This window comes from Motacilla alba, chromosome Z, assembly GCF_015832195.1.
Source record: "Motacilla alba alba isolate MOTALB_02 chromosome Z, Motacilla_alba_V1.0_pri, whole genome shotgun sequence".
Lineage (NCBI taxonomy): Eukaryota > Metazoa > Chordata > Aves > Passeriformes > Motacillidae > Motacilla > Motacilla alba.
Genome location: NC_052046.1, coordinates 55,405,689 through 55,428,444, shown reverse-complemented (window position 1 = coordinate 55,428,444; position 22,756 = coordinate 55,405,689). Strand labels below are relative to the sequence as shown.

At 35.2% G+C, this 22,756-nt stretch overlaps 1 protein-coding gene across 1 annotated transcript in view; it reads left to right on the top strand.

The window, feature by feature from the left end:
* CNTLN (centlein) overlaps positions 1–22,385 on the top strand; it is a 171,360-nt gene extending 148,975 nt beyond the window's left edge. Inside the window, 5 exon segments of the mRNA XM_038125582.1 lie at positions 12,913–12,964; positions 12,967–13,106; positions 13,109–13,117; positions 14,393–14,470; positions 22,284–22,385. Of these exon segments, the coding sequence (XP_037981510.1) occupies positions 12,913–12,964; positions 12,967–13,106; positions 13,109–13,117; positions 14,393–14,470; positions 22,284–22,385 (381 nt within the window).
* Positions 22,386–22,756: the final 371 nt, after the last annotated feature.

Here is a 22,756-nt window from a genome sequence, read left to right as displayed (position 1 = left end):
CTGCCTAGAGTCTAAAAGAATGATAATATTGACTCAATATGCAGAAAAGGCAGTATTTTATGTTCAATCATCTGACCTCATTTCTGAATAAAATACTGATAAGAAATTAAATTATTAAAATATTAAAGCATGGGAGTATAGTTATACTTGCTAGAGTACCTTTATGGAAAGAAACCTGTATTGAGTAAATCTGGTTTTTTTTTCTGGAGAGTAGTACAAGTCAGTTGATAAAGGTTACTATTTGTTTTAATATACCTTTTTTTTAGGATGTCTGATTTACTACTGAGATGTTCAGATAAAAAAATTAGCCTATGCAGTATCAATAGTATGTTGAATGGATTAAAAATAGCTCATGCAGTCAATCTGAAAAATAAATCATAAAATATAGGTGATTTTTAGAGCTCTGTAACAACCAGAGCTAAACTTGATTATTAAACATTTTCACAAAATTCAAATCCTGATAAATTTTTTCTGTAGTATGTATCAAGACTAAGAATTAATAATGAAAGCAGGACTGTCAATATATCAACTAGGCCAAATAAAGCAGTTTTATTACAGAAAAATGCAAACTACCTGGAAGAGGGATCAGGTGGCTCTGAGAGTATTTCAGGTGCGTTTTCTAGTCCTCATGTCTTTATCCCACCCCACTTCCTTCAGCACCATAAATTCTCTTTGAATCATGCATTCAATTTTTATGTTGTACCATTGCTCGGGATTTTTCTATAACGTGTAGTGTCAGATCCTCAGGTGGATCTGCCAGTTATGTGAAGCACAAGGAGAGCAGAATGTTCTTTGTTGTGTGTTTGTAGTACTTGTAAGAACTCATGCAGAAAACAGCCATTGGATAAAATTAAAAAATTGCTATTAGACTGCTTGACTGGATTTCCATCGAAAATATAGTAAAACATACTAGTTTATTATGAAACTGTCCAAATTCCACATGAATTCTCTTTTCCAGCATGTTCTATTTTTTTTATCCTCCTGTAGACTTTGACTGACCGTATGTTTCTGTTAGAGGCTTTTGTAAGGCAAGACTCAGTAGTGTCGTCTGTCCCATTTAACTTGTACATCAGCAAAACTCATTTTAATCTGCGGTGATGATGCCTGTCTGAGCATGAGAATATCAGAACTTTTCTGACCTTGAGAAAGATTGTTTTGATAAGGCATCTATATTCAGCTGTGATGGTAATAAATAGGTGATGGCAGCTGAATGCTTCGAAATCAGTTGAGTGCACTTCTTACTTCCATACTACCTCTGTCATGTGGGACTTGTGTGCCTTCCACTGAGGATACCCTCTGCAGCACAGAGCACATCTGGTGTGTTCTGGCATTGTTCTTGATAGGTCTTCAGTACAACCATCTGATAAAACCGACTGCCAAAATCAAGACCCATGGCAGTTCACTTGGCAAGCTTAATGGATCTAAGTTGGGATGTAACACTCACCCTCTTAAGACAGCTGCCCTCATTTTGGCTACTCAGAACTGGGCTTAAGCTAGGTGCACTTCCCCCTCACTCTCTTATTTGACATACATCTATGTTCAGCAGCCACATGTGTCAGAAGACTTATTTCACCTCAGCTTGGCCAAGTGGTATTGTGCCAGTTACTTGCCACTCAGTCAGTTTATCTTATATCCTGATATATATCAGTCTTTATTATCTTTCTGCAGTTTATCTTGAATACTGACATAAGTTTTGTCATGGCTTATTTCCTCCCTGCTTGCTTGGGCTGTAGTTCAAAATACAGGTTTAGGTAAGTTAATGCTACTCTTGAAAAGTTGCACCCCTGAGTGAGCCTCACTCCTCATTTCTGCCCTTATGCAACTTCCTCCCTACTCTGCTTTTGAAATGTCATAACAGACATTTTCTGGATTGATTGTGAGCTAGTTCATGAGAATTCAATTAACCTTCTAAAAGCCCACAACGCCAGCTTTTGTGTACCACAGAAGGTCAGAACAGGGACAGGTTTACATGGTTGTAGCAGGAGACGTTGGGACTGCCCCTTGGTGGCAGTGCTAACTGAGAATGCTACATAAAACTTTTTCCTGTTGCAAACAATTGGTAATTAATGACTAGTCATATTTAAAAATCCTATTATTTGGCAAATTCCAGTTATTTACTATCCATGTCTTTTTCTGTTGAACTGTTCTGGGTTGGTTCAAAATAGAGCATTGCTAGGTAATGTGTTCTTCTCAGGATGGCTGTATAGAGATCATGTCCTGTTTGACCTGTATTTATAAACAAAACTTCAAAAATGTTAGACATAACTAATTGGGTTGGAAGGCATGAATATTTGAGAAATATTCAGTAGGTTTTTATCAGGTTTACAACATGAGAGTATCAAAAATACATTGCTACAGTCTTTACTTTCAGTCACAAAGTCACTTCTGCAGATAGAAGGAAATCCTTGTGGGTGACTCTCAGAATTCTCCAGTTACAGTGAGACAGCAAGAGATATTCTTCATAGAACTTTGCTGTTGCTGAATATATTCTCAAACCCTGTGGATTCAGTTTTCCTGGCAGTACTAGTGCTCCAACCTCTTCAGGCCCAGGATGTGCAGAATGTAACTTTTCAGATGGGTACCAAGGTCAGATGCAGAATGATCATTTGTTTCTTTATCTGAAAAAAAGAAGCACATAATGGGCAACTGTAAAACTCAATAATTGGCAAAAACAGACTAACTTTTTGTGGAAATAGAACTATGGTATGCTTTACAGATAAAAACTGGTTTATTTTGAAAATTTTATGCAATTGTATCTGAACTGTGCCCATTTGGAAGTGTTGTTTAACCAAACAAAGATTTCTTCAGTGAGTCACTGGGACATTTTGCAGACAACAGCAGATATTATCACATAAATCAGCACTGTCAGTTTTGATTTGGAAGTGGACATCTTTAATATGACTTCAAGTTGCTAGAAAATTTTCCCCCCTGAGAACACTTGAGAGCCAAAAGATAAGTATATTTCATTTATTACACTCCAAACTGCCAACACTTTACCTAGAAAAGTATACCCAGAGTGATTATTTTGTATTGTGTGGAGTACATGATAAGTCTGCCAATCTGTGTTCAGTCAGAATCAGCATAATATTTGATTACAGGAATCTGTTCTTCTACGATGAGAATCAGTATTCTTATTCTTACCTGTAAAATACACACCTTAAAAGACAGTTTCCTATATGAAAAGCAAAATTTGTGTAACTGAGAAAATCTCACCATTAAAAAAAATTAGGCACTTATTGCTTCTTCTTCACGGTGCATGCTACTTCAAGAGAAAAAGGTAGAAACACAGCCTTTATTATGAAATATCAACCTTTCTTGGTTCTGAGAAGAAATTGGTGATAAATTAAGCTAATCTCCATCAGGATTACTCTGCATCTGGGATTTAGGCAAATTGAATCAGAGGCCTGAATAGTGACAGTGAATATCTATTAGACTGTAAACAGAATAATAGGCCTTGTGAATTTTAATGAATTAAGTGAATGGCTGAATTCTTATGGTTTGCAGGAGGCATATGGTTAGTGATACATACAGTGTGCCAGCAAATACTGTAGATGTCTTAATGGAAAAAATCTTGATAAATAAAAAAGAGGAAGGTGTTGAAAAGCATGTCCATACTCTACTTTTTCTTTGCTTTTTAGACTTCGAAGGATAGCACTTCACTTTGGTTTTTGACTATGATAGATAAAGACCATAACAGATGCAGTTTAAAATATATTGAACATTAATAAATCCTACTTTTTAAAAATTCTGTATTAAGAATTTAGGGATGGTGATTTTGATGATATGTCACCAAGTTGTAAGGTATGCCAGTTTTTTGTAGTTGTGCATGTATATCTCATGCAAAGTTTAGACACATACCTGACATAAGTGATTTTGTTGATAAGGGTGCTATTTTCATTCTTCTTAGAGTGCAAGAGAGCCTTTTTCACAGACCATGACTCTATAATTGTAGATAGTGTGTGAACAGATCCAGCAAACTTGAACTGGAGACTGTTTCCACTAATATTCAAAAAAATTCCATTTGTGCCTCACTAAAAAAAAAAAAAAAAATCAAAGTTTAGCAGAGAATGAGATTGAAACAGGATCAGCTTGATCACCTGAGTGCTGCTTGGAGACTCTGTACTGCACTTCCTGGAAGTGTCTAGATCCATCTGGGATTTCTTTAAATGGATTGGAGATACTTCTTTTTAAAGCTCTTACTCCATTCTCTGCTGGACCTAGAAAGATGCTTTTTTTAAAGATAATGGCCAGTTTGGGGTCTAAAAGACAGAAACAATGTTGACTGGAAAAAGGAATGACTGGAAGATTCAGGGCTGGGCATATGAGTACATACTAAAGGCTCTAGGCTTGAAGTGGTTAGAAACCCTTTTGAAAAAAAAAAAAAACAAGAAAACTAGAAAAACTTGGAAAGGAGGAAGAAGGTCTCTAGTAACAATTTATGTAAGATTTCATGTAGAAATAATTGTTTAATGTATGTCAATCAAATTGCTAAGAAAGCGAGCTGAGTCAGGGAGAACATAAAGCACTCATTCATATAGAGGGTCTTGTGAAGTGTCCACAGTAACTTAGGAAGCTGGGAGTTAAGGGGTTTCCCCAAGGCACATGCCAAAAGGACTACAGAGAAGTAGGAAGAGCTCTAGGATGACAGAATCATTAAGAAACCAAATAAATTACAGTATTTTAAGAAACCACAGTTAGTAAGTTTTATGGGATTTTTTAAAGAATCTAAGTAATGCCCGAGATGACCTCTTAAGTTGGGTTTCAGACATATTTGTTTCAGCAGTGCCGTGGTCTTACACAGAGCATCTGATTTATACTTCTTAGGCTTTTTGTGTGTTTCTGCAGAAAGATAGCGTAAGCTTAGACACCGAGCTGAGTGTCAGAAAGTCATGGTGTTCTTCACATCTTGGTCACTGACCTGCTATGTGACCTTTGGAGTGTTGCTTCACCTCAGTATTTCTTGGTCTGCCCTGAATATCTTTGTTTGCTACATCTGGTACAACTGTGCTGACTTTGTCTGCCCTAACTGTTCAAGATAATAAACTCCCTAAGATCCCAGGCATCTCTTGCTACACATGTGAGAAGCTCTAATTTCTGTCAGTGCTTTTTTTTCCCCCCTCTGTGTAAATAATTGTAATACATGAAGTTTTAAAGGAATTATGGTAGTTTTGCTAGTACCTGTGTAAATCAGAAGAAATTCTGTTGAAACCAAAGGGTTTACAGCAGGCAAAAAATTAATGTAAATGAGGTAGCACTTAAATACAGAAGTAAATAGGATTTTAAATTATTATTATTGCCCATTCCACATAAGTAGAATTTTAGAAACCAATATATTTTGACAGAAATATTCTTCTTGACATCCCATGCTGATATTCCAACTCATTCTCTGCTATAAAGAAAACTTTTTTTTTCGCTGTTATAGGTCACAAAACATGGTAATTGTGCTGAAAATTTAGCAACAGTACAATGAAAACTATGGGGTGTTTGCTGATACTTAACAACCAGCATTGGTCTGAAAACATTTGGGTCTACAGTTCAAGTTTTGGACCGTCCTAGAGCTTAATGTACAGGAGAGATTAGATAATTGTAAAGATGTAAAATTATATGTCACTATAGGTCTGTCATATTAGTTGGTACCTGCTGTATGTTCTATAAATGAGGTGTCCAGCTGATGCAATAAATTCTACTTAAAGGTATTACAAAGAATGTAATGAAAAAAAACCAGATTTTTAAGACAAGCTTGCAAGCATTAAGTATGATACCTAAGCAGTTCTCAAGGGAGGATTAGAAAACAAAAAGAGAAAAAGCTTACTCATAATACAAAGCCCCTTAATTTTTATTCACACAGGGAATTTTAAAACACACAAGTGTACCATTAAGAATGTATGGTATATTCTCTACTGAAATACAAACTATATTGTCATTGACCATAGTAAGTCCATTGCTGTATCTTTGTTTAAATGTGCCTTGTTTTGAAGACAATCTAAAATTAAAACTGTCCATGACTTAAGTCACTTGTATTTGTAAATAAATTAATTTTTTTTTAGAACATAGCACAATGTATTCCATTTACTTTTCTTATAATGTCAAATACAGGTTGAAATATTTTCAGTATTCTTCCCAATGGTTTTCTGCACCTGGAGATGGTTAAGAAAATGCAGTCAAAAAAAAAAAATCTCAATTTTGTACTCAGAAATATATGCTTATTAAGAAACCATTTGTTTTTAATTGTTTTCAACCTTGAACAAATGGTATTTTGCTCGAGTGTGTAGCATGAGGTATTTTGGAGAAATAGGGAGCCAGCCAAGGAAGACTTCCACCCCTAATGGCAAGTAGGAATAGCACAATTTAAGCCATCATGGTTTTACAAATTCAAATCTTGCCCTTGATAGGGATCAGATTATAAAATTTTATGCAATGCAGTTACTAATTCACTGTATCTTATTATTCTTGTTGCATTTTAACTGAGTTTTTGGGGTCTTCAGTACTAAGTGCCAAGTTTTGTGTGCAAATACTGAAATCACCAGGCCCTCTTTGTACTGTATGACTTGAAGGATTTTCAGAAAAGCCACAATGGGTTTAGCTTTAGTAGTTGAAAAAGAAATACCATTCAAATCTGTGTACACTTCTTCAGATGTGGGGTTTGAGATGTTACAGAATTAACTTTTTCTAGTTCACAGTTCACAGCCTGTCATCCATAGCTCAGAGCCATGGAGAATGCAGGGCTAGGCTAGGATGTTGGCCTGAAAAGTGGAGATAGCTTTTGCTGCTAGGATAGAAGAGAATGATAATATTTTAAAATACTTAAATGAATCTTCCAGATCTTGCCTGTTAGAATCTTAGTTATGCTTGTGTGTGTTCAGGTTTGGCTGTGTTAATTGGAAAATCAGGAAATCGTGGAAAATCAGGTTGTAGATGCAACTGCAATATCATATTATTTTTTACATTCAGACTGCAATTTCTCTATATTTATGTATAATGGAATTCTTTCAGGTCATTAGGTGAGGCAGATCTTCTGGGCCATGTGTGCTTTCATCATCCACTTACCTCTGTGAAGTTGTGAGCACTATTCTCAGTGCCGGTCAACATAAAACTGTTTAATTTAAATCATATCTATTGGTTTGATATCTAGCTTTAGAGGATGTATTTCTTTGTTTCAGATATTTATTGAATTAGCCTTTGAAACTTTGCATCTCTGGTAGCTTTTAGGTACCACACTAATATTCTCTAAAATCACTAAATTCTCTTAAATTCTCTTAAATTCTCTTAAATTATCTTTTTTATTTCAGGGTAGTTTAACGAATTCAATGTCTTGTTTGTTTACTTTATTCTTAATGGAAAAGATAATAAAATATCTTAATTCCTCCGAGTACACAAAGCTATGAGACACATCATGTTTGAACACGTGTATTAATAAATTCTGGAACCACAGCAGAAACTGTGACTGTAGACAGGTAAATAAAACCAACTCATCACCTTATAAATGTGGCCTGTGTGACATTGGTAAAATAATGTTATTGGTACTTTAATATTTTGCCACAGAAGTTTGAATACTGAACTTGGTGAAGATTGGTGTGTATGTCATCTACATCTTCACTTACAGGGCATTTGCTGAGTGTCTAAAAATGACATGTCATCTGTGAGAATCATAAGAATTAAGCCTCAACCTCCTGAGGCTTTCTCCTTCCCTTGGGTCAGAATGCTACGTGTTATAGCCCTAAGCAAAACTAGTCCATTGCAGTGGTCTGTCTTTGTGTTTTGTCTTGTCCCTTTTCTGATAAAAAAAAAAGGTTATGGCTAGAAGGTGTAGTTTTTTTCAAGTGAAGGAGCTGAGGTAATTTAAATAACATATATAAATATATATTAAATGAAATATTTAAAAAATGAAATCACTATAGAAGAGTTTTCAGTCATGCTGGGATATCAGTTTAAACATTATTACAGAAAGTATTTTGAAAGTCATTGTTAGAGAGGGAATAAGGAACAAATAACTATACTTTCATTGAATGCTTATTTCAGCTGCTGAAATGGTGTATGATATAATCTCTTTATGTAATTTTGTCCATTCATTCTGTTTTGTTTTGTTGATTATGAGGTATTCAGGGTTGTAATATTTCTCAGCCTTTTTGCAGCATTAGGATCTGGCCTAAATTTAGGCCAGCAAAAAATATTCCACCACAAAAGTAGAATTCTTTAGGCTCAGTGTTCAGTTCTCTGAAATTTCTCTTGTTATTCAGAGACATCTCTATAATGATTTTTTAACTCTTTAGGAAACTAACCTTTTTTCAGAAAAGATTTTCATTTTTGGTTTAATGCTCTGAACCACATCCATATACTTTTCTAATCTACAAAACAAGGGAGTTTCTAAGAACACATTACTTGTATCTAAGGACATCTCCATATTGAACTACACACACAACACTACATATAAAATTGTTCTGTATATTACATTCTCCTATGCATTTGTGGTTGGTTGACCAACAGCTGTGGTGGTTGGCCAGCAGCTAAACACCACATAGTTCTTTGTTGACTTGGGGGCTTGCTCACTTGCCCCAGTAGGACTGGGGAAAGAGTAGAATGAGCAAAAGTGAGAAAACTTGTGTACTTGTGTGTTGGTAAGGACAGTTGAATGAAGGAAAGAAAGGAGAATGAATCCCCCAAGGAATGTAGATCAATGCCTAGCCAGTCTCTGAGCAGACAAATCACCATTTCCCTAAGATTTTATTGTTGCGTGGTGTATGCGGGAAATGTCCCTTTGGTCACTTGGAGCCAGTTGTCTGTCCCAGCTGCATTCCCTCTCTACATTTTGTGCATCCCAAACCCACTTGCTAGGTGGCAGCATGAGAAACAGAAGACCCTGACACTGCTTAGCAATGGCTGGTATGTTATCAGCCCTGGTTTAGTTACAAATTCCAAACACTGTACCTTACAATCTGTTGGAAGACAATTAACTACATCCCCATTTGTGTTATAATATAAACCAGCAAGAAAAATACTGGTCTGGTATAACAGAGACCTTAGGCTCGAACTTGTGACAAAAAAAGAGTGTAGCATCTCTGGAAGGATGAACAGGTAATTTGGGGGAACTACAAAGATGTTGTCAAGTATGTGGAGAGAAAATTAGAAGGGCCAAAACTAAACTGAACCTTAATTTGGCCACTGTGGTTAAAGACTAGGTGATCCTGAAGGTCTCTTTCTACTTTGATGATTCTGTGATCTCAGCCAGATGCAGCACAGTGTTATGGCTATAGTACAAAATACAGTAAAACTTTAAATTATCCATGACTCATGAGCCATGGCCTCTGACATGAGATCTGCACCAGCGCAAGACTGAAATCTGGCTATACATAGATACAGTGCTAGCTAGTGTCAGAATTTGTCTTGGTACCATTAAGTTTTTTATGCTACAAACATTAATAGTATGCAAATTAACATGATAATTACAGGAAAAATTTTTGGCATTGCCTTGGTCATACAACATTACTTAGGGCCATTGATCAAATTGTATTAATTCCAGGTTCAACGAGTGTCAGTGTTTTGGGATGTGAAGGCCTTATTAATAGTGTGCTGTCAGGGTCTTTGTGCCACCAACGCTTCTTTGAGTGTTTAATTAAATATGACCTTCTAATTGAAAGAAGACCTTTGTCTTTATACATCTCAAAACTGGCAAAAGATGCAGTGCTAAGAAATGATTACATGCTGAGGCCAAATTTGAAAACAATATATTCTTAAGAATGAATATTTGAGGTAGTGAAAATAAAGTAAAAAGGCTTGTAATGGAGATATCTCAGAATTATTTATAACCCAACGTCTGTAATGTATATTATAGAAATTATATGGAGTTGGTTGGTAATTCAATAATTGCTAATGATTTAAAAGGACTAGGAACTTTAAGGTAATTTTGTTAGAATTTTAACCTTTTTTTCTTGTCAGATCAGTGGTAGTTGCACTGGTCTGACAAGAAGTGGTATAGATTCGTTTCAGGAATTAATCAAGAATTCCTATTCTAGTTGGCTGGTAGCAGCAAAGTGTGTCCCACAGGAATAACTCTGATAGTAACATCTAAGTTAGGAAAATGGCTTTGCTAACAAAATATCCTATACTTTTGACAGCAAAACAAAAAAAAAAAAAACCAACCAAAGATAAAATGTCAAATCCTAGTGCTACTGGTACTAACAAAGGCATTGTTATAAATCAGTGCAGTACAGAAGTAATGTACTGCAGTGATTTCATTTTAGGTAGCTTGTATCACCTACGTACGCTTATTAGTTTGAAAATAAACAATTTTGAAATACACAGAGGGAAATGTTTTTGTTTAAAATCCTATACCTAGCTCCAGAATGCATTGGATCAAATACTTAATCACAGAACAATGTTATACCTTTGCCTTCAGTACACTCATCAGCAAAACCTGTGTTGCTTAACTCTCGAGTCTGTACTTTTGAGTTTGGAAATGGGTCTTTCAGTTTCTAAAAGCTGTGTGGCTTGAGACTGAACATTTCTGTATTGGCACATGAACTGACATATAAATGAAATCACTAATAAGTAACAATTTAGCACATGAATACATTAGCATATGATGGATGAGAAAATAACAGAAGACAATAATTTTCAAGGCACTTATTTATTGAAAAAATTTTTATCAAAACATTACATCAATAACATGAAGGAGGGAGGTTCAAAAGTAGCTAGTCTCTCAGAGTGCAGTTTTAAAGTCCATAAAGTAGCCTTATTTTTCACATATGCTTTGTGCTTTGCATATGCTTTAGTGTATTTGAACTGCTCAAGGGACAGAGGAATTGAAGTGCAAGTCCTCCATATGAATGATCTGCTGTGATTATATATAAAGTCTATGCTTGCATATTAAAATCTATTCAGTGTAATTTTCTCTTTCTGTGATTTTTGTTTAAACTTGCTTTTTCTTTATTATTTTTTAATTTTTTTAAATTTTTTTTAATTCCTTTTTCAAAAGTTGATGTTATAAATTCTTGTGTCTTTCTGTTACCTTCCTTTCTGGCACCTTCATTTCTGGAGTTGCAGTTTCTGAGTTCCACTGTTGCTATCAGCTTATTCATTCATCAATAACTTCTTTTGGAATTTGGATACACCAATAACATTTATGTAATATTGTCAAATCACTATTGCCTTGCAATATTTCTGTGTTTTCTAAGGCATTTGAGTGAATGTTTAACATTGTTTATTATTGTGCACTTTTTTTTTGTCTATTTTTGGTTTTTTGTTGTTTTGTGTAGCCTTTCCAAGTGGCTTTGCAGGTAGTTTTCTTGCTATTTTGCTCCTTTAATTTAAATTTCCTCTTTGCATCAGGTTACACATGTGCATCTTCTAGAGTGATCAGTTATGCCTGAGAGAGATGTCTTTTTAAAACATGGGAAGCTGATTCAATTTGATTGAAAAAGTAGGGTTGAACTTATTTTTCCATTGTCAAATACATTGCCTATATGTTGCAAGAGCCAATTTACTCTTAGGCCATTTCAAACGCTACAAAAACATGTGATTTAACTGTATGTTTTTTCATAGTGTGTGCTTTTGTTTTTGGGGCTCCCTCTTCTCTTAGTCTATTTCCTTCTATGAGCTTAGTTCAAGTTACCCTAGGTCCCTGCCCATTATATTTCAAGTTTCTTCATCCCTGTCAGCTCTGCACTTGCAGATAGGTTTATGTCCAAAATAGTTTGTTGGAAATTCTGTGGATGAAGGGGCCTCCACTTGAATGAGAAAATTGGACAAATTTCACTGTACCTCCTCTCCCCAGATTTGTGGCAGGGTATTTTTATTTTTAATGATTAAATTTTATTAAATACAGAACAATGTTAAGTTAGGAAGTGGTAGGGAAAAAAATTTTGGAATTGGATGAGTCTGCTGTGCCTTGTTGAAATATATTAGCAAATGCTCTCTAGTGACTGTTTCAGCTACAGTAGAGGCTGTAGAATACTTTATCCAAAATGCCAGAAAACTGGCTTCATAATTATGTAGTCAGTTTTTATGAGATGAAGGTATTCTGTAGAAAAAGAATTTTGAGGAGCTGATCAGCTACTGTTGAGATGTATCTTAAGAAGAGGAGCTTCCCTAGGATGATCAAAAGAAAGCATTCTTTCATTTTCAACTCAGCCAAGGTGTTTTTTGTTGACCATCACAGTTCTACTTGAGTCATGGAAGTTGAATATTCTAGGAGGATCTTCTGAAAACGGATTAGTACTTTTGTTTGTTAGTCAACAACTTTTAAATAAAGTTGCCTTGCTCAGCTTTTGATGACATCTTTTTGTCATGGTTACATAAATATTAAACCAAAATTACTTCAGTTGTAAAACTGATTAATTATGCTGATGTTTAGTATTATTTCATTGAACCAAAGTACCTAAGAAATAGGTAAGATAGGAGTTTGGTAGCCAGGACAGTTTTGAATAACCCTCTCCTGGTGGGAAAGAAATTTCAAATTTTGAATAAAGAGGTAGTTTTGAATAAACTGGTGTTTCTGCATGCAGAGAATGTCAATAAGCTTAAAAAAACCAAAACTCTATTTGACCACAATGAAGCCTGACACTTTTGTTCTTATTTCAAGAACATTTCTGTTAGACTGAGTCAGAAAAGGATTTTGAGTCTGTGGAAGCTGCTTTGTCTTACTAATGATGGCATTATAAGAATAGTTACTTTGCTAAAGACATACCAAAACGATATGTACATTTAAGAACTTTTTTTTGGTTTACTGTATTAATTCATGTTTTGTGTTTTGAGTAGCATGTTATTTAATATGCCAGCACATATCCTGTTGAACCAATAACACAGAGTGAAGATGATTCCCATCTAAAGCATCTTAGTCTAAACGATACTGGTTTTTCCATCTTATTTGCACTATAAAAAAATTACATTAGAGTATTTTTTGCTTATTTCTTCTAGGCTCTAACCAGAGAGTTACATCACAGTGAACAAGAGCTGAGAACAAAAATCAAACTGGCAAAAAAATGGGAGAAATGAAAGCATGCAAAAAGGGTCTTCCCCAAGAGAGTCTTCAGTTAGCAACATCTATCCCTAATGTTTCAACAACCAATCTTTACAAAATACTACAATACAACTTCTTTTACAAAAAGAAGGAGATGATGAGGTATGTTATTTTAAGGACTTCAGTAAAAAAAGGCGTAGATGAGAAGATGCTGACTATATCCCTCCTTGAAGAAAAGGATTTGCAGGTAAAGACAGAAATTTCGTTGTGCGAGATACAGCACAGAAATCAAGAAGGATTTAATCTAAATGAAAAGGTCAGGTTAGAGATTTGTAAAGTGGCAAGACTTACAGCATGCATAAATGTACGCATACTGCTCTGAGCTTGTGTATGTAGAGATATTATTCAGTATTTTCCTTTTCCTTGAGGCTATATGGCAGGATTGTATGTTTTAAATAGGCTTCTGCATTAAAGGAAACAAAATTAGAATGTATGTCTCGCTGTGCCAGATTGATTTTGCTGATACTTCCTCTCTGAATTGTGATACCTATTAAATGTATTTCTGGTAGACAGATGGTTTCTGGGTGAATTCATAGCCTTTTTTGTTGATTCTGTCATACATTTTACTATGAAATATTTGATGGTGTTTCATCAAATCACTCTATTAAATAGATGCAGTGATGGGATTTCTTATCCACATTCATTTAGTCCTGATATAAAAAAGCCTGTACAGTTAGTTTAGCAAGTGTCTAGGAGCTGGCCATTATCAGCCTGTAACAGTACTCTGGTGATGACTTAGATTTAGCCTTATTGGAGCTTTATATTAAAGAGGCCACAAAAAGGAAGTTTTCCTGTTGGTGAAACAACAGAGCATGGTATGTGTATGCAGTGATAGGGACTACACTCATGAATATAAATAAAATGGGCTGATTCCTGCCCTGTTTACTAACATTTATACAACCTTATAAAGTGATTCACTTTGACAGAGTTTTCCATGCTTATCTCATTCTCAGAGTAATTTCTACATCCTATATCTTTTTATTATAGTCACTGTGAATATATGTGTAAAACACATAAACATACTTAGCTATAAATATAAAACAAATTTATTAGACAAGAGATGAATTTACACTACACATACACTACATATTCTATCTATCAGTGCATAAACTCAGGCACCTTTATGTTGAACTCATGCAATTTAGACATAGATCACACATACACCAGTATATTCATATGAAAAGAACATGCTATGCACATTTCTAGAGGCATGCATGGACAAGAGTAGGTTTAAAAATTTAATAGAGCACTGATACTTGATGAGTATGCTTCAGATAACTAATTTTGCAAATGTGATTCTGATTTCCACATGCTCTATATTTAAAAATACCTAGTTACACATTTCCTTTATTGCTCCCGATGTTTTTATATTTTTAGGAAACAGCAGAAACAAAAGTGGAATTTGAAAAAGATAAAGAATGGCTACAGCATATACAGAAACTCCTTGAAGCACAGGTGCTCAATTTACATAATCCCACAATGAATTATAACTTTCTGCTCTGATTAGCTATGTGTTTTTAGGTTGTAATTAATACATTGTATTTGTAATTATGGTGCCATGGATGGTCTCAAACTGTACCGTGATGAGCAATGTGAAATCCTTGTTTTGTAGCATTTCCCTTGTATTTCTCTTAAAATCAGAGTTACTGTGTAAAACTGAAGAGATGTTAATCAAGGATTTGTGGTAGCTAGCTTAACAGCTAACTTAAGCTAACATAACCAGTAAAATAATGCTGGCAAAAACTAGCACAGATCTTGGCAAATGTGTTAATTGAATTATTGAAACACTGTGTAATGCTTGCTAGGTTCTCTCATACCTCTTAGGAAAAAGAGACCTTTTTTTATGTGCCTTTAAAGTTACTAGTTGTTATGGACACCTGAGGAGTTCATGGGTTTCTGTGACCTTTTACTGTGGACCTGTTTCCAGTCAATTCATGTTTTCCTCATAGCCAGACAGCTGTTTATTATCGTGTCTTCTCGCATTCTCTACAATATTTTCTACTGAGACCTCGAGCAGCTTGTTAGTGGGAAGTAAATATTGATTTGGCATCCTGTCAATGCAGAAAGAATGAAAAAATTTCCACCAGAGGCCCCTCAAACATTTTCCTATCGACATTTTCTGGGCAGAGAGGAAAGCTGCATAGAGGATGACAAGTCTGAGACTAGCAGAAATCCCTGAGGGGTCCATTGAGACTGCTGCTGTGACCTGTGTGATACTTTTTCTTCTCTTTCAAGTCTTTTTTTTTAATACACACAGAGTCTGCTGGGATGCTCCCCTCTTGTAAGTGATCAAGGGCAGTTTATTGGCAGGTGAGAGCCCAGCTTTTCTACCCATAGTCAGCTTTTGTTTGGACATCACTGACAACATACCCTGACTCTTAAAACTTTTCTGCTACATTTTTAGTTTTCTCTTTTATTTAAATGATGGGCAGCTGATGTCTGGAAAGAAATAAAACTTGATTTGTAAATCCAGTGCATAATGCATATTCAAAGCATGGGTCCATTAGTGATGTAGTCAGTATCAGTTAACAGTGTGAATGACTGAAAATATTTTGAAAGCCATTTTAAAGAAACACACATATCAGATTTATGTATTTGACTATCAATAACTTTTGTGTTGAGATTGTATCCTGTGACCAGATTTTTAACAAATGACAGGTTTTCTCTCTTTCGTTATCAAAACTTACTACTGTGAAGACTGCTTAATTGCTACAGCAGAGGAAGTAGAAATATCAGTGTACTTATACTGGCTTTACCAAAAAAACCTGGCATTTTAATTAAACCTCATAATGCTACATGAAACTCAGCATTAAAAGCACCATTATTTATATTCACTTAATTGCCTAATTTTAAGAATTTTTTAAAAGATATATAAATTTCAATATTCTTTTCGTATTATGGGCTACAAAATATGAATCAGATCCATGGAATACAATGAGGACTTCTTGTTCTGTTTTTCATTGTTATTTGGTAAATTGTTTAAAAATATTAAGCAGAATTTTATCACTTTTCTTCATCTGCTATAGACAGACAGCAAAAACCAGGGGATGGAGAGTGAAGGAATTGTTGAATGAAACCAGGTATATTAAAATTGCAAATGTTATATAAGGATAGAAGACCTCATTGTTCTTAGCCATGTATGTTTGTGTACAAGTTAATAGTGATTTTCTGTGATTTTTGCTCCATCTTGTGGGGTTCCTCAGAAGAAACACTGAGGGTAGAAGTAATTTTTGGCAACAGACCATTTTTAGAATTGCAAGAGGATTATAGTGGTTTTGGGGAGCAGCCAGCTCTGCTTTTCATTTCTGTCCATGCTAAGGCATATAGATGGAAACAGTTAAGATTTCTTCATCTGTATTGGAAAGCAGCTCATGGAACAGCTTTGTGCCCTTTAAAATGCTTTACTCATATCTTGCAGAGTTTGGTTGTGGTTTCTTTTAGTAAGATTTGGTAATATTTCTGATCAGCAAACTAAAGCCCATAGTGAAGTGTAAGCTTTCTGCATGGTTTTGCTCATAACAGACTGCCTGCTAAGTGTTACATGTTGGCAAACTGTGATACCCATTTGCATCTTGAACAAAGATGCAGGATTGCCCTTTTCTGTTTTTCTGAGTAAACGTTCAGTGGAAAATTGCATCAGATCACTTAATATTGCAGTTTGATATAGTGTCTTTTTGTGCCATTGAGCCAGGACTTTGAAAGATAATTGCCCAGCAGTATTGATTTAATTGCCTAGGTTTATTTGTGGACTCCTAATTATTGACTGGAGGTAAATTTAATGGAGAAACCTTTATGAACACTGGGAAACTGCTGCTATTGCTGTTATACATAATGAACTGCATCATATCCCTTTAGATCATTCTTCAACCCAATTTTATTCTACTGTGACAGTACGATAACATTTAAAATGTCATAGACATTTTATTTTTATTACTGACATACGCCATTTTACTGCTGCACTAGAATTTGGGGGGGGGGGGGGGGAAGTGAAGCACTAGTTGCTTTTTACTGTCATTTTATAGATTCCCCTAAAGTGTAATGCTAAAGGATACCACAACTCTGTTTTCACTTAATCTGTACCTTTATTTTTCATACTCCTATGACTTGGAAAATTCTCACATCTGTCAGCTTTACAAGATTATTAATATTTTAGTGATAAATACTCTCGGATTCCTGAAACTCACAGATACCAGTCCGAGTTTTTGTCCTTGTTTTATCAACTACTGTGTCAAGAAACTAGACCACTACTAAGAGGCTTATGATTTGAAAGAGACATCTCTGCATAGTGATGTTATTATGTAAACAAGAATCATATTATAGGAAAATACAGTCATATTATAAACTCAGCAGAGCTGGTAAAAATCACTTGTTGTCTAAATCTACGTCTTAAATGGCCAAGAAGTGGAGTTTTTTTCTGCTGTCTCTGTATTTATACAGTAACACTCTAGATTTTTCTCACTAAAGAATGAAAGAATAAAAATAAACCATCTCGATAACTGACACTAAGATAAAAGGAAAAGGTTTTCTGGCCTGTGAAGAACCTGTATGCAGTGAGTTTTCACATGACTGCACAAAAATACCTAATACCTCCACATGTGCAGAGGCATCAGACTAATTATACATTACTATTTGTACTTGGGAGAAGTCTCAAGTTACAGATGTTTAGGCTTTTAGTGGTTTATATTATTTAGGGGGGAATAAGTATGGTTATCTCAAAATGTATATTTACATCCTGCAAGGCAAGTGATGAGGCTGTTACTCACTTCATCCCTCACATCTGAGTGTGTATGTCTTATTAATTTAGCCTGGCTCTTTATAGTAGCACTCTCTTCGTATAATCATAAACACTCCCCCTAAAACTCAAACAAAAGCAATCTTTTCTAGCTTTTCCCCATCATAAGAAACTTATGGCTAAGCCAAGAGGATGACTTCTCATGTAACTTAAACATGATTTCTTATACTACCCTTGGCTTTCATTTACTGTGACTTACTGTAAGGCACACCATCTCAGAAAAATGTGTTCATAATTTTGTGTGTGAGTACAGCATGGTAGCCCAATCCAGATTACTGCCTGAAGTCTACAAGAATTATTTTTTAATAAAATGCAAATCATCTGCCTAAGTTTTTGCAGCAGCACTTGCCTTTCCTCCTTCCTCATGCACTCCTTAGTACATGACATCTCACACTAACAAAGCTGCCTAATAAAATCTTTCCTCACATGACTTCATGATAGGTCTAAAAGTCTTATTCCAATAGTGAAAACCTCCAGAAAGGCTCCCTTTCCTTTTATTCTGTCAACACTGTTTGTGTAACAAATCCCTAAAATAGGGTTTAGAACAGTGTATTCACTAATCATGAGTAAGGACTTCCCCCAAACCCTTTTTAGAATTTGCACTGGCTTCTAAGGGCATATTTCTGTTGCTCTCATCTGGGAATGGACACTAACAGCCACAGTTGTTTCCTTCCAAATTTCTTGGCTTGTAAGTTGCCTGATTTGCCTTTGTTAGTCTCTCTGCAGTCTGTGTGTGTCATTGAACAGCTCACTCCCAGAAATGTGTATTCACCCAGGTACAAACACCTGTGCACAATCACCACTGACACCATCATCAGGTGTTTCAAGTACCTGCCCCTTAAAAAGCAGCACCAGCACAGTCTGAACCATATTCTGGGCACCATTAGCACTGATACCAGGTCGTGATTTTCTTCTCATTATGAGGATAAGAGCCTGGTCCTGCGCACTGACGATGCATTATGGTATAAATCTTATCCTAAACTGAAGACAAGGAGATATTGGCTTGGTCACTCAGGATAAAAGGCAAACATATATATTTATGTAATGCATGCAGCTACCATGAAGCAGAATAAGAGCAAAGAGTTAGACAACAACAATAAAGGGAAGCATTTCTCTATTTCTTTTTTTTTTTATTTGACTTTTTTTTAGTGATTTTAGGATGTTTTAGTTTTAGTTATTAGTTTTAGTTATTGGTCCTAGTGTCTAGTTTTATTTCATATTATTTTTGTGGTTCACTTAATTCAATCTAAGGGAGCTCTGCAGTGTGTTTGAATAGTATTTTGTTGGGAAAATGTATTGTACTGATGATCCATATGGGAAGATGTGAAATAGTTGTAACCACTAATTTGTATATTCCAAAACCTAAATACTTTTATATTTATGCTAACACACTTTAGAGCTTGTGAAACAGAAGCCAAAGTAATGCTACAGTCTGCAAATGGAGATGCTGTGTCTCATTAGAACAAAAACATTGCCTTGCATTCATTATAATACTTTGCACTGGCAGATTGGTGTATATTTATGCACTTGTGCTTACAGAGACTCCGTCATGTGATTTAAGGTCAATAAATATTACTAGTTTGTTTATTTACAGAAGGTATCTCCAAAAGAAGCAAATTTAGGGTCAGAATAAATAGGTGAGAGAAGGAGAATTAACTGTCACTATTTCTGACTCTTTAGGATCACATTACCTTACATTTATCCATACACCAAGATATCTGTCTGATAAGTTGTGTAAGAAATATGCCTTTCACTCATATACATTCCTACTATCAAAGAAGAAATTTGTAAATCTGGGAAGTCAAATAAATAAAAATCTTTTATTCCAGATGAGTTTGCACATTCAGATGTTGTGAAATCATACAGACCGATTAAACACTTCTTCTGTTAAAGCCTACATAATATACTGATTTAAGATCACCACAATTAATGTTAAGTGGATTGTGGCACAGATAATTGTAAAAAAATCTGAAAGAAGTATCATTTTGTATTAAAATATCTCATGATCAGTGGTAAAACCAAGCTTTCACTCCTTAGGTGTGTGCTTAGCACTCACTGAACTTGCAAAGCCTTCCCCAAGCATATGGCAGGTTTTGCAGCTGGGATGAATGCTTTAGAGTAGAGATGACTTCAGTGGTTGTGAAGTTCTGGGGAGAAATGTAAAGGGAGGTTTCCCAGGATAGTTACAGAGTCATCATTAAAAGTAAATCTGACAAGCTTCTATTAAAGATTAAGACTGTAGAGATCATCCAGTTCTGGTTGTCTGCAAGAAAAGAAAACCAGAGAGAAACATACAGCACTTTCTCTGAAAACAAATGTTGAAATGACATAATGTTCCACTTTCAAATGCTCTTGATTTAAATCAATCACTTGAATGGGAAGAGTTCTTGAAAAATCACTTTGCTATGACGTGGAAGCCACAGAGAGCAGTGAGCAGCAAGTGAAATGTAGTTAGAATGATACAAGCCAGAGACATCAATAAAAAGCCATTCATCTCAAGGATAGAATTAAGGAGGTGAAATGTATCAGAAATGGATGTAGTCAAGGTAGGCAAGAAGAATTAGAGACTTTGAGATAATGATACAGTGTTCTCATAATAAACATACCTAGAAAAAAAAAGCAAGAGAAATTAGAGTGAACAGGATGCCGGAGTCAGTGTTTTTAAAGCATAGTACAAGTGTCACAGAATATCAGATAAGATTATGTCTTATATTACACTGAATAGATTTGTGCTCAGTGAATTTGAGCCCTTTATTCCCCAAAAAGTCATCACAATAGCACACGAGAGAAAACTGACAGGAGTTGATGTCTTCTAGAAATTTCTTACTACACACACAAGTTATTTATGACAGGTGGAGACATGTCTGGCCAGCAAGCACCAGCTCTTGAAAACCCCCTTTCCTGTAAAAAAAGAAATAATACATCTTGTCCTTTTTCTAGAACTACAAAGGGACTGTTGAGCAGCACTTAGGATGCCATTTTATCTCTTCACAGTACATGCCTTCTGTTAACAAGAATAGAAGAAGAAGAAGAATCTTCCTTTTTTAGGTTTTTTTTCTGACTTGTTAGCAATTATAAATATCGGTATATAGATTTGTGTCTGTATATCAGTTGAAATGTTACATTTTTGCTTGATGTGCTTTATATCTGGGGTTTTTATTTGTTTCTTTTACAATTTTTGATTCATGTCTATTTGGAAACAAGCACTACTTTATCTGGCATAAGGACCATACAATTTTCTCTTTCAGATGGCATAGAACAGTGAAAAAATGAAACTAGAGCAGCAATACTGAAGTGTGGAAATAGACAGGCGTTCTAGATGGAAAAGTGGTACTTTGAACTAAAGTTGCGAAAAGCAGAAAATGATGATTGGCCAGCAGCTTGTTCCACCAGCTTCTATATTTTACCTTATTTATTTCTCGTGCCTTTATAATATAAAAATATCTCTCCTTCTGAATGAGCTGTTACTTTTGGTGTAGTACTGGTCCCTCACTCACCACTGGTCTCACCATGTGTTCAGTAAGCTGACAGAGTTCATGAGGTTGATAGAGACTTTTCAACAGTGAAGGAAAACTGTCCTGTTCTCCTCTGGCGCAGCACTGGCCACTCGGGATGCCACGACCACTCTTCTGAACCACCTGTAAAATTACTTCCCAGCAAACAGTGCACTGATATACCAAGACTTTGAAAGAAAACCTTTCTAAGCACTAAAATGATGACACTGAAAAATATACCAGATCTCCTTTGAAGACATTGGTTGTGCAAATGCATCTTTTACATTAGAGACATTAAAAGAGGTTTTAATTTTTCTCTGTAGGTATGTCACTACAATTTTTTGGTCTCATGTTTTAGAGAAGCAGACATTTGTGTCATATTCCAATTAATGCAGTTGGAGGTTTGGGATTTTGATTTGCTTTGAGAGGTTTTTTCATTGTTTTGTTTGTTTTGTTTTGGGGTTTTGTTCTTGTTTGTTTTTTTGGGGGGGTTTTTGTTGTTTGTTTTTGTTCTTAAATTATTTACAAGGTTTTGTGTGTGAGTCTAAGGCAATTTGCTACAGCATTGAGAATTATACTGGTAGTTCTGTCTCATCCTCCTGAGAGTAGTGAGCTTACACTCGTACACTACCATCTCTGCATGCCCTAGAGGTGACTGTAACCTTTTATTGATCAGCTGATTGAAGATAAATGACAGAGATGCTGGGACTGCAGTTTACATCATTAACATGGTCAGTAAAGCATGAATTGTTCAATAAGGAGTTTATCTTTTTTCATTTTACACTGCTCTTTTATCATTTTTATGATAGAGAGCAAATTTTCAGACACTAACCAGGTAGATGAACTTTAAAGATCAGAAATGTGTGTGTGGTAGTTGTCAGAACTAAGTGAAATCTGATCGTTTAAAGATATATAATAAATGTATTTCACAAGAAAAAAATAAAGTTTAATGATCATTTTTCTTACTCTGTTTCTTTTTCAGTTTCCTTTTGCTTCATACTTAATGGATGCTGTACTGGAAAAATTAAATGAGAAGAAGAAATTTGTAGAAGAGTACAGCTCCCTCATGAAGCACTCTGTATGATATTGCTAAGATTTATATTTGCAAAGTATGACTAAAATGTGTGCTGTTTTCTCATGTCTTTCCTCTTCCCATAAAGAACTGTCAATATGCATGTTCAATACATACACAGAAACCATGAACTAATTAATTGTTGAACAAGAGGAATTAATTAAATTCCTATTAGAAAGCGGTGTGGTATTTGATTCCTGAAGAGAAAAATTGCTGCAAATCAATGCAAAGCTCAAAATTATTTTCATTTAAGTGCATTGGCAGTGAACACATGTGCAGGCTTTGTAGAGAGAGGATGTCTTTGTTATGAGTAATACACATCTTTACAATTTTGAAAGAACAAAAAGCATCCAAGTAACACCTGATTGTACTAATCAGAACAG